The following is a 13,027-nucleotide window of genomic DNA, read 5'->3' as shown; positions in this document are numbered from 1 at the left end:
AAGGTCGCTGGTTCCAATCCCCGAGCCGACTAGGTGAAAAATCGGTCAATGTGCCCTTGAACAAGGCACTTAACCCTAATTGCTCCTGTACGTTGCTCTGGATAAGAGCGTCTGCTAAATGACTAAAATGTAAAAATGTCAAATAGGCCTGTTATCAACTCAAACTGAGGACAACATCAGGTTCACATACTCTGTGTTGCCTGATGACAGACAGAGGTGTGTATCTTGCAGTACCACCAGTGAGGGTTAGTCACAATACACAACCTATGCTGGTGTTACTATTCTGGTGCTAACGGTGGCGCTGAAAGAGCGTGTGTACGGTAGTACATTCCACACAGGGAAAACACTGAGCCCCATTCACCTATCCGTACTATCAGGTGTCTCTGACTGCAGATGGCATTCTGTGTCAAAGGACACAATTCAGAAGGAACCGAAACATCAGATTACGTGTAATTAAGAGTGTAGGAGAGTTTAACTCAATTGCCTTAACCCGAGTTTTTAAGCAGAAGACACGTGATTGTTGTAAAAAAAATAAAAATACCTCAGCACTTGTTATGGTTCGAATCTAACCTCTTACAACTCACGCTTCTTTCTTTTTTTGAATCTGTGCTTTATTTGCTGTTAAAAGGTTTCCATAGTACCATTACCTGGGTGTGCCATGTCAAGCAATTAATATCCTAATAAGTCTAAAGTCAGTCTTTTGGTCTGGAGGGCACCCCGCTGTGATGAAAAGACTGGTGCCGTGTCACATTAGCCTCACACAGGTGCTCGCTCTCTTTCTCACTTTCTCTCTCTCTCTCTTTCCGTCTCTCTCCGCTGCACATCAGATCATAGTGATGCTGAGCCCGAAAGAAAGGGGAGAGAGATGGAGGGAGAGAGGTGGGGGGGGGGGGAGGTGATGGGGAGAAGTGAGAGGAAAAGGGGGAGAGAAGAGGTGGTGAGAAACATCCCAGGAATGTTCTGTGCTCTGGTAGTGCTGGAGTTAACGCTGGGATTATTAGCCGTCCCTTGTAACATTAAAAAGACCAGGCTGAAGCAACTGTTGGACCTCTTTAAGGATTGCTACGTTACACCTTTAAAGGGTTTAGAGGCTTACTGCTGAGCTGACCCACTCTGACATCACATGGAACACCATTTGAACTATCAGGGCAGTTAGTACTCAGGGTTCAGTGGGCTTGAGTGAAGTCAAAAACGTCTCAGCTGTTATCCTATTGTGAGATTAGGATGAAAGATAACGTCCGATAATCGATTGTTTTTGCCCTGTGATTGTTTTTGTTATCGACCAATAGCTATAGTATAGATCAGGGATGGCCAACGTTGATGGGGGTGGGGGCCACCAAAAAAATCGGAACTCTGCATACCCCCATCCATGGAGGAAAAAATACTACGTTTTAGCGTTAAATACTTGCAATTCTACACATTTTGCCATGGGGCAGAGAGAAGATTTTGCAGTTTTGCGGCAATTGGGTGGAGAGAAATGTTTGCTAATTCGACCAAATTTAGATAGCTGGACGCTAGACTAATTTACCAATCTAAACTAATTTATCTGACATGGGCTAAATGAGTGACTGTCAGTGACACAGAAAAACTGCTGATGCACAACCACAATTAGAAATGACACCCTGTGTATTCTAGTATTCTAACTCTCAACCGTAAGTTGAGACCCCCAACAGTTTTTACATTTGTTTTTAGGAAATTGATCCGCGGGACGCCAGTATATTGTGCTGGTATAGATTGTGCTAGCCTACACCTGCTACTGTACGCATACAAATCAAAGTAGATCAGTTGGTCATGAGAGGGTTTTAGAAGCGAGGAGAACTTAAAAAGAGAAGAGGCTTCTCCTCTACACGCAGGCAGGCTAAGAATACAGCTGATTCGCCGAGATGAGAAACGGACCTTATCTGATGTCCAACAAATCATTGTATATCTCCTCCGTGACTATCTTGGCGCTCGATCCTGGATCAGGTCCTAAAGAGATAGGACTGGGACAGGGGACAGAGACCCACGACAGGACACGGAGAGACAAGGCCCCTCTTTGACAGGCCGGCCAAGGGAGGCTGGTACAGTGGTTTACTTTGTACTCCTTGCTCTGGGGGCCTTGTCTTCTTCAATATCAAATTAAACTCAGGCTGAGATGATTAATCAATTAAGAAAAAAGGGGGGCCATTGATCCAATTTAAAGCAGACTGGCCTGGACAATTAATTATTGTTCTATAAAGAAATTATTGAATATTAAAATCTATTTTATTAAGTTATAACAGTACTGTTATGAACTATAGAGTACTTTGGGGATAGTTCATGGTTCATTACATCCCCCTGTCTGTTGTCAGTGGAAAAAATACATTTGCATGCCGAGTTGTAAGTATTTGTAGAACTTTAATAGATAGTAGAGTACAATTAAAGCCAGTAAAACAAACAGAATACAGAGGTCAATTACAGTGCCTTCAGAAAGTATTCATACCCCTTGACTTATTTCACATTTTGTTGTGTTCCAACCTGAATTCAAACTGGATTAAAAATATTTATTTTCTCACCCATCTACACACAATACCCCATAATGACAAAGTAAAAACATGTTTTTAGACATGAGTCAATACTTTGTAGAATTTTGCCTGTGCTTAGATCCATTCCATTTATTTTTTATCCTGAAAAACTCCACAGTCCTTAACGATTACAAGCATACCCATAACATGATGCAGCCACCACTATGCTTGAAAATATGGAGAGTGGTATTCAGTAATGTGTTCTGTTGGATTTGCCCCAAACATAAGACGTTGTATTTAGGTCAAAAGGTTAATTGGTTTGCCACATTTTTGCAGTATTACTTTAGTGCCTTGTTGCAAACAGGATGCATGTTTTGGAATATTTATATTCTGCACTCTGTCAATTAAGTTAATATTGTAGAGTAACTACAATGTTGTTGATCCATCCTCAGTTCTCTCCCACCACAGCCATTAAACTCTGTAACTGTTTTAAAGTCACCATTGGCCTCATGGTGAAATCCCTGAGCTGTTTCCTTCCTCTCCGGCAACTGAGTTAGGAAGGACGCCTGTATCTTTGTATTGACTGGGTGTATTGATACACCATCCAAAGTGTAATTAATAACTTCACCATGTTCAAAGGAATGTTCAATGTCCGCTTTTTTATTTTTGCCCATCTACCAATAGGTGCCCTTCTTCGTGAGGCATTGGAAAACCTCCCTGGTCTTTGTGGTTGAATCTGTGTTTGACATTCACTGCTCTTCTGAGGGACCTTACAGATAATTGTATGTGTGGGGTACAGAGATGAGGTAGTCATTCAAAAATCATGTTAAACACTATTATTGCACACAGAGTCCATGCAACTTATTATGTGACTTTTGAAACAAATTTACATTCCTGAATTTATTTAGGCTTTCCATAACAACTCAATCGACTCAAGACATTTCAGCTTTTAATATTTTATTAATTGGTAAAAATGTGTAAAAACCTAATTCCAATTTGACATTATAGGGTATTGTGCGAAGGCCAGTGACAAAAAAATCAAAATGTAATCAATTCAGGCTGTAACACAAACAAAATGTGGAAAAAGTCAAGGGGTGTGAATACTTTCGGAAGGCATATGGGTTACTAAGAGTGTGACACATAACAACAAATCCCCGGGGCAATAGGATTGTGATGTCATTGTGATGATATATCCAGTCATTATTCCCTTGGGTAAGACAGGCTAAAAATAAATAAATAATTGTCACAGTATTTGTCAAAATGACACATGGCATGTATCAGAATTAACAAGGCTAATAGAAGTGTATAAAAGTGACTGTGACGTATGATTATGTGTAAACAACATTTAGCTAGGCTATGCAATGCGAGCATTGAGATTTATGGGCTGCTGTGTGTGTCGGGAATGTGGAGTTGTTAAGAGGACTTATGGGCCTTTTGTACGTACAACATTTTCACAGTATCTGAGTACATCCTAACAGTGTCTTGTGAGCATAACCACAATAACGATTTTAATTTATGATCTGGCAACTTTTCTTAAATCCTAATTTCTTTAGACTGTATGTGGGTTTCCCCCTTGCTTCTACAACACAGTAACCACCTCGTAACAAGACATGGGACAGATGGGCCCATCTACTCTACCTCCTCCCCCCTATCCTTCACCGCTTTCACTGGCTCACGGTCGGTTCTAACCTCAGCCTGGGTGCCTCTGGGTAGCACAGATCTCCTCCTGTGCGCGCGTGCGCTCTGTCTCCCTCTCCCCCTCGAAACGTCCAACTGTGCAACGACAGGGGACCAAAGACGCTCAGGACAAACGCGCCTTTGTTCGCCACACACAAACCACATATTATTTGTTCCTGTAAGGTCAAAGTTGATCAAATGTTCTGCTTAGTTCTCATTAAACAGCTATTGCATTATTTCATTTCCCACAATCAGATTATGGGGGGGGGGGGGGGGGGGGGCGTAATGAATATATCGAGTGAAAGGTTTTGAACGGTGGCTTGCAGATTTAGCTCAGATGTATACTTAATGTGCACTTTCAAAAGTTTGGAGGAGGATTTTACTGCAGGGAGATCCAAAAGGTCAGTTGGGGGAGGAGGTAAGGCAGGGATGGAACCAGCGCTTTTTTTTCATCTCCAGTCTCCACGTTATAAGCCAGGCAGGGCTGCTTTTAGTAACTCTGATATAGGAGGAATCAATGAAAGATTATTCACAACACGCAGTAAATATCACCCTGGTCGAAATGAAACCATTTTTTTGTGAGCTGTCAGCTTTTCTCCCTCAGTCACAGAGTAGATGATAAATCCAAACAATAGGAAAGCAGCGTGAGCTTCCCAGAATCAGACAGCCATGACAGGCCAGCTAATAGTTCACTCTCATTTCATCTACCCTGACATTTGGTGTAAAATGGACCAATTGTTTTCCATTCTCTTACCTCTATCGGAACGCTTTCTGCTCTGAGCGGAAGCTCGCTGTTTTCATAATTGTTCCTGAAATAAGACAGACCAACAAGGGTTGGTTAAAACCTATTGCATTTAATGTACAGTGGTTGTGTTCAGCCTGACTATCAGCGTAACAATGTAAACAAAGTTGTGTTGCTACCATGCTGTGTTGTCATGTGTTGCTGCCATGCTGTGTTGTTGTCTTAGGTCTCTCTTTGTGTAGTGTTCTGGTGTCTCTCTTGTCGTGATGTGTGTTATGTCATACTTTTTTTTTTATCCCACAGGAGGCCTTTTGCCTCTTGGTAGGCCGTCATCGTAAATAAGACTTTGTTCTTAACTGACCTGCCTAGTTAAATAAAAAATGAAAAAAGAGCATACAATGCGTATGACTCTTAGCGTGGTAAAATATTTAAATCAAGTAGAACAATAAAATGGTGGTGGTTACAATAAGACATAGTATTTAACTTTTTCCCCCCTTCAAATTCAATCAATTTGTGAAAATAGATTTTGTCAATGGAAAGGCCATTCAGTGAAAATATCATTGCTTTCGGTATACAGTACGACAACGATAGTATTCAGTCTGCTTTTGACATGCATTCTCTTCAGACTACTACTCTGCTATCGGAACATCTACTTAAGAAAATATCCACTATATCATACAGCAGTGGAGGCTGGTAGGAGGAGCTATAGGAGGATGGGCTCAGTGTAATACCTGGACTGCAATGAATGGAACGGCATCAATGGGGTTTGTATATGTTTGATCAGTTTGATACCGTTCCATTGATCCATTCCAGCCATTACAATGAACCCATCTTCCTATAGCTCATCACACCGGCCTCCTCTGTTACGCAGGTATATTTCTTGGAAGTGAAAAAAACTTGAGTACATTTGTTCCATGAAATTGTGCTCTACTCGAGTTACGGTATCGACATCTCTTTACTGAGTGCATATCTTAGGACCTCAATGTTACAGAAGTGACCGCTTTGTACTCCCCTTCACTCTCTGCCAAGACACAGCTTAACGTAGCCTGCAACACCACTCCTCTTAACATCACCCAGAGGATGACAATAAAGAGGATCCATTTAGTTCCAGACCAGTGGTCAACCCAGTGCTCAGCCAAGGTTAGGGACAAAGATGCCCTTCAAAACTGCAGACAAGACACAGCAGTTTACCCATAAGCCACTGCTCTGTGGCGCTGGGCAGCTTTGTGTCTGAGGGTCAGGGAGGATGGAGGAGTCATGTGGCAAGAGATGGCCATTTGGTGATTCGGGGGGAGGTGAGGGTTTCGTGAGTACCATCAGGGAGGTTTATGATTTGTCACACTATTACCTCCTGAAGTTAAAGCTGCTCGTGCTTGAGTAATGACAAGAACAACTATAGCCATTTGATGGTAGCCTAGCGGGTAAGAGCGTTGGGCCAGTAACCGAAAGGGCGCTGGTTCGAATCCCCGAGCCGACTAGGTGAAACATCTACCGATGTGCCCCTGAGCAAGGCACTTAACCCGAATTGTTCCTGTAAGTCGCTCTGGATAAGAGCATCTGCTAAATGACTGAATTGTAAAGGTAAAATGTTCTGTGACAAGAGGGACACTGAGGGGACATTCTGAGCCATCAAATTGTATTGATGCATTCTGTAGTTGATGTTGATCATGCTTCTCTAATCAGTAACATTTGATTTGGTTAGTTTGTAGAGTATCTACAGATGGACTATCAGTAACATGTCAAAGTCTGTCTGTAGTTCATCTACAGGTGTTCAACAAACTATTTGTAGACTATCAGCAGCATTTTAACAGCATGTCTTTAGCCTTTCAGTAGCACCTCAACAGTATATCTCATCATTTTCAAAAACAGTGAATAAAAAACACCTGACAACCCCATTCAACCCATGTACAGTGTCTTTATGTCTGTCTGTGAGGAGAACAAAGATGTTTTATTGAAGCATGAAGTCATTGAAAATTGTGAAAAACATCTACTACATTCCCATTAACGTGAGATGAGGAAATGATGGTTAACATAGCTATTAGGTGATCAATTGTAATCTGATTAATATTGGAAGGCAAAATATTGTGGTTGTGCAACGTTGCGATATTGACGCATGGTTCATTTTCATAAATTACGAACCTTTAGCATTAATTATTTAAAATTGACACAAACATGAAATTAAGTAACGTGCATTACAAACCAGAAACATGAAGAAAAGACCGATATTTTGCACTTCTCGCCCGCTGTTACTTCTGTCCCAAGGCTGTGTTACTCCCGCCCCACCGACAGGTACAAAAGTAACGGTGCAGTTGTTCTGTTTTCTGTCTATATAAAGGCACAAGGCGAGACCCAGACGCAGACACAGGAGGCAGATGGTTAGAGTCCAAGATGTTTATTAACACTCCAAAAGGGATGAGCAAGAGAATGGTCGTGGACAGGCAAAAGGTCAAAACCAGTTCAGAGTTCCAGAGGTACAGAATGGCAGGCAGGCTCGAGGTCAGGGCAGGCAGAATGGTCAGGCAGGCGGGAAAGGAGTCCAGAAAAACAGGCAAAGGTCAAAACCGGGAGGACTAGTAAAAGAGAATAGAAAAGCAGGATCATGGGAAAAACACGCTGATTGACTTGAACATACAAGACGAACTGGCACAGAGAGACAGGAAACACAGGGATAAATACACCAGGGAAAATAAGCGACACCTGGAGGGGGTGGAGACAATCACAAGGACAGGTGAAACAGATCAGGGCATGACAGTCTATTTAATTTAAACTAATTTACCCTAGAAATGAAATTACAGTTCTCCCCTACTATAGCAGCTCATTACCCTAGTTCAAGACAAGCGTATCACAGGGAGATCCATACAGGCACGCCTCTCATTGGCGCTGCCAGCTTCACAGGAAAATTGGCATACCTTCCAAATTTCCAATCTACCTTCTAATCTCTGTCATTTAAACAGGAGCAAAGAGAAGGAAGCAGGGAGGGAGGAGGATGACCTTAGATGCCTTAGCTCTCAGGTGTCCCTGTGAACAGCCTCTTGTCATCCATGACAGGGAAGGACCAGGCTAATTGATTTAAGGGCGAAAATCACATTACTCCATTTCACTGTAATTTCATCTCCTGCGAAATGACTAAAGAAGAACGGTCTCGTTCATCTCCCCTCTCCACCCTACGAACCTATTAGAAGTGTATGACATTGTTTGTAACGTTGCTGCTCCTCTTCTTCAAAAGTCTCGATTCGTGTGAGCGTGTGTGTGTATGAGCATGTGTGTGTGTGTGTGTGTGCCAATGTATGTGTGCATGTATGTATGTGTGCATGTGTGTCTGTGTGGAGGGTACTGTTAGTTAGCCAACGGGTCATTCAGTGTTTGATGACCTCTTTAGGCTATGGATGATTAAAACAGAAACTGAAAGATATGCGTTGGACAAAAGATATTGCCACTAATTAGCTAATTATAGGTTTATCTAGAATAAAAAATCGACGCACTTAAAATGTTATATTGCATTCGAGGAATGCAATGATATTCCTAATTCACTCATATCAGAATTTACAATATATATTGCATGCTGTCGGATTTTGTATGTTGTACAATAGATATGATTGGTACGGACAAGCAAGTCCTCATTAAAACTAATCAACATTATATCCATCTACACAGTAGACATCCCTCTATTCCCAATATACCGTGGGCGACGGTACATGCGCATTGTAAAGAAACGTACGAATACAAGGTCAACATTTCCAGTACAGGCACATACCACCCCTATACCAACATCAAACTCAAGGTAACAGTTAGGCACACATATAACACTGACGTTAAAATGGCTGTAATATTTAATTTATATATCAATCATTAAAGGGAGGTGCCGCGGCTATTATGCATTCCTTTTCTAGCAGGATAAAACAGCCCTTAGATGTGGGAGCAGGACTTTGAAGTCTCGTCTCAGAAGCAGGCCAACTCTTACAGGAAGTACCTTGCTCATGTTTTAAATATATCTGCTGTGGTGTGTGGGACTAACAAAGGTGAGCATTCTGGATGGGCCCCAAGATGAATGGAAAATGGCCAGCCAGGAGTTTCAGCAGTGGCGAAAATAGACGTAGGCATAAGGGGTCATACAAAGATACAGGCGCGCACGCACACACACGCACACACACACACACACACACACACACACACACACACACACACACACACACACACACACACACACACACACACACACACACACACACACACACACACACACACACACACACACACACAGAGAGAGAGAGCTGAACAAGCACTTGTCTGAGAACTCCAACTTCCTTCCCAGTTGAGAACTTCCTGTCCACTAAATGTGTCCACTAAACGCAGAACAAAATGATACCAAAACATCGGCTAAAGTGTCACTTCAATTCGACTGCTCATTTACTCAGATAATTAAAACTGTCAGTTAACACAATGACTCCACTAAGGCCAGTAGCCTAACGGTATCAGCTTAAGGATTTCCCACAAGGATTTCCCACAAGAATAAAATCATGAACCATTCAGGCCCAGAGACATGGGTGTTTATTACGTCACAAACACGCCTCCCACCAGAAAACGAATTCACGACAACATGCTTCTTCACGACACTGCGAGACACTGGCCTTAATTGAGCATTGAAGTGTCAAGTTAAGCATGCACTCCAAAGACCATGTGCTTGCTATCTGCTTCGCTGTACTGTCATTTGAACCCTTATTGCGTTCACTGTACCTAAATTCAGCTCTGATACGTTTACTTAACTGTGTCTAAAGTTATTTGGGCGTTTGACCATCACAAATATTGATACGGCTGACATCGACCGAAGTAGTGAGAATTAAGCAATAGTGACAAACAGACACAACACAATGTTTTCGCAGAATATTTGGCAGAGAAAGCGTTGAAAAACACTATCAGTCTCATTCCTGAAATATGGTTCCCTAATGGAAGAATCCATTTCCCAGACCAGGTGTTTGTTGGCTTGGACATTTCGCTGAATGTTTTGACATTATCTGACGCTACGGGATCAAGAGGTTGAGTCACACAAGCTTCCACTTTGCTGTCCTCAGTACTTCTGGTACAGAGAGGTTCTGGTAAGCACAAGGCCTTCTGAATGCCCAGTGAGACCTGTGTGTGTTTGTGTGTGTGTGTAGTAAAGGGATTCCTGGGGAAGTGAGTGTCAGTGAGATAACCTGGGAGGAATGTGCTAATCAGAGCTGAAAGGGTTTCAGGCAGGAAAGTGTGGCAAGTCGGAGGCAGGAACACAGAACTATCCCCCCCCTGCCTGCTTCAGACCAACTGCCGTCTGTATTTCTGCCACAGTCAGGCCTTTTCCTAACCAATGTTAGGGTTTGCAATGAGTGCTTGGCTCACGCACGCCCACACAGACTTAAAGGAAGCGGACCTGCTCTCCAAAAAGCTGATGTGTCATACCTTCCTTTCCTGGAACGACATACGTTAGTTTCAGCAAAGCTCAGGAAGCGCACATGGCAGCTCCTCTCTTCTTCTCCTTTTTCTGTTTCTGGGATCCTGACGGACAGGCAGTACGGCAGTGCTTCTTCTTCTGTTGCCTGAGTCGTCTCTGTAGGGGGAGGCCGTCACTCTCGGAGCCATGAGTCGATCCTGTGTGGTCAAAGTTATCACTCTGACTGAGATCCAGATACTGCCGGTAGGTGACATGAGCAGGCAAAGGAGAGAGGGAAAGAGGGGGATAAATAGGGAAAGAGAGAGGGAGAAAAAAGGGGGAGGGGGGTCTCTGCAGTCTCACCCAGGATACTGCATGTATATGGAGGTACTCGCAGATCTTGTGCTTGGATACAAGTGAAAGTGCTTTGTTTGGTTGATGGGGTGTCTATGTATGGTGGGTTATTGTAATGGCATTTTCTGTGTGACCTATATAATACTCACTTACTACTTACACATGCACATACACACACAGTTCCAAAGAGCATGATCTTCAAGACTGACATTCCAAAAAAGGGCAATTCTACTCAGTGTGGAATTATCTCTCCTCCCTCTATACAATCTCAGATGTGTGGTCACAGCTATTAACTGGTTAGCTGGCTCAGCATATCCACAGGAACCATGTCTGAGAACATATCTGTCGTGTTCTGTATCCATTTCTGTATTTACACCACAGAAAGAGCATTACTGCATAGAATTACTGTAGTAGTATTACTTCACAATACTTAATGCTTTATAACACTAAAGGTTGGGATTCATAGTAGAAATGAATCCCAACAGTTGTAAAGTTCTGTCCAGAATTGAAAAAGCCTGTCCAAGCGAAATAATAACCCAGTGTTTCATAATCCAGATTAGTCTGAAGTGAAACAAGAACTTGTGTAAGAGTGAAACTGAGTTAAACAATAGCTGGCTATCTAGAATAGTGAACACTAGCTACCTGGGAGTGAGCTCTGTGACGTACAGAGGCGTCTCTTCAAAGACCATAGATCACTGTGCTACTGCAGGGCTTCACTGTCTGACTTCAAGAGGAAAGTACATACTGAGGTAAATCAGTGCAACTTTGTCACAATTTAAAGTAGATTTGAGTATGGATATTATGTATAGTTCGTAGAGTACTTTTAAATGTTAAAAACATCAATTAACTTAATTTGGTATTTGAAAGCGTTCTTAGTAAATTTTGTCTTACGTGATGTTGTTAGAACTTGAATGGTTTTTACCAAGTTTCGTCTTGCAAATGTTTTTAGCCCAACTTTTTATGACCCTCTTCCTCATAAAAGCTAATTTAATGGGAAGCCTGAATCTGTCCATACATTATTCGTGTTTTCTTGTTGACTTTGACATACTGTGCATCCCATTTAACTCTCATTTATCATAACCGACAGAACATTTCATTAACATGATGCACTTTCTTTATCAGTGTCATCACAGCTATGTCGTGTGAAATAATGTGGTATGTCATACATCAGAGTAGGAGACAGACAGTAAGAGTCAGTCCCAGAGTGATCCATGGATCAGATCAGTAAGTTGTCGCTCCCTTCTCTGCCTGTGAGACATTCCTCGTTTTAGTGGCTTAAGCAGTGAAAACAAAGTTATGAAGTGGGCACAGCTGCCGTCCTAATAGGAATCAAAGCTCTCATGGATATTCTCCCCACCAGCCATTAGAAAAACAAACGAAACAACAACAAATTCATGCTCTGATTCAATCATAAGCCAACTGCATTGGGAGTACAAAATATGTCTGCCTCAGGCCTACAGTACATCTACAGTGCCAATGTCTGTTAGGCATACTGCTTGCTGATGTATATGCTAGTGGAATGATATGGAGAGCATTCAACTATGCATCTTGTACAGTGGGACAGAATAATGGCATGGGTCGAGTGCACAAACAAACCTGACTTTGGGTCATTTTGACATAGAAGAAAATGACACGAATCTAAGGTTGCTTCCCAGGCCGGCTGGTTGTTTGTTCTATCGGTTCGGTTGCCAGAGACGCGACCCAGTCGTTAAGTCTTTCTGTTCTGTGTATATGGACGCGACCTAGTCGTTCGTTCTAAATATTCCATTGCCATACTGGCTGGCAACGTTCTTATCCCTTGCTTGCTAGCTAGCCAACTACGGCTAACTTACAGTCACGTCAAACAGCAAAGTCGCTGCATTTGCATTTGTTTAAGATGTTTTTTTGTGACATTTATTGGTGTACATTCATAACAATGAGCTAATGATGCGCGATTTTGCCTGGCATAGAAAATGTGCATACTCATTAGGACACTGTTGTTCAGAGAAGCTAGCCAACAACACAGCTAGCACAATCACTTCAAACTGAAGCTGGAAAGACTGCAAACCAGCTGCATTTAGTTTTCTATTGAAATTTCATTGTATATATCCATAAGAATTATGCTAACTGATTCATGATTTCGACTGGCTGAGATAAACTGTCTGCTTGTCTGTCTCGTCCCGACAAGTGCATTACTATGGGACAGCTGGAGATCGAATTTTAATATTCAAGCAATGTCGCAGATGTTGGAGAGACCGACAGCAAGGTTTATACAAATCTCCGCTGTTGAAAACCAAATGCTAGTCTAAAAGAAATGGAAGATAATGTCTAGATGTTTTTTATAGAGGAGATCAAGTTTCTAAATTGCCTGGCTGGGCTGATGAGACA

The 13,027-nt window shown here is 42.2% G+C and overlaps 1 protein-coding gene across 2 annotated transcripts in view; it reads left to right on the top strand.

Moving 5' to 3' along the window:
• The window catches only part of tfec (transcription factor EC), a 47,885-nt gene that overhangs the window by 21,856 nt on the left and 13,002 nt on the right, over positions 1 to 13,027 (top strand). Inside the window, exon 1 of one of the 2 annotated variants that reach the window (XM_038996344.1) lies at positions 10,442 to 10,570. The exons of the other annotated variant lie outside the window; for it this stretch is intronic. Within the exon in view, the coding sequence (XP_038852272.1) occupies positions 10,514 to 10,570 (57 nt within the window). The 5' untranslated portion in view covers positions 10,442 to 10,513. Of the gene's footprint in view, positions 1 to 10,441; positions 10,571 to 13,027 lie in introns of those variants that run through there. 2 annotated transcript variants of the gene reach the window in all.

This window comes from Salvelinus namaycush, chromosome 6 (genome assembly GCF_016432855.1).
Source record: "Salvelinus namaycush isolate Seneca chromosome 6, SaNama_1.0, whole genome shotgun sequence".
NCBI classification, from domain to species: domain Eukaryota; kingdom Metazoa; phylum Chordata; class Actinopteri; order Salmoniformes; family Salmonidae; genus Salvelinus; species Salvelinus namaycush.
The sequence above is the reverse complement of the archived record's forward strand: the minus strand, read 5'-3'. Positions and strand labels throughout refer to the sequence as shown.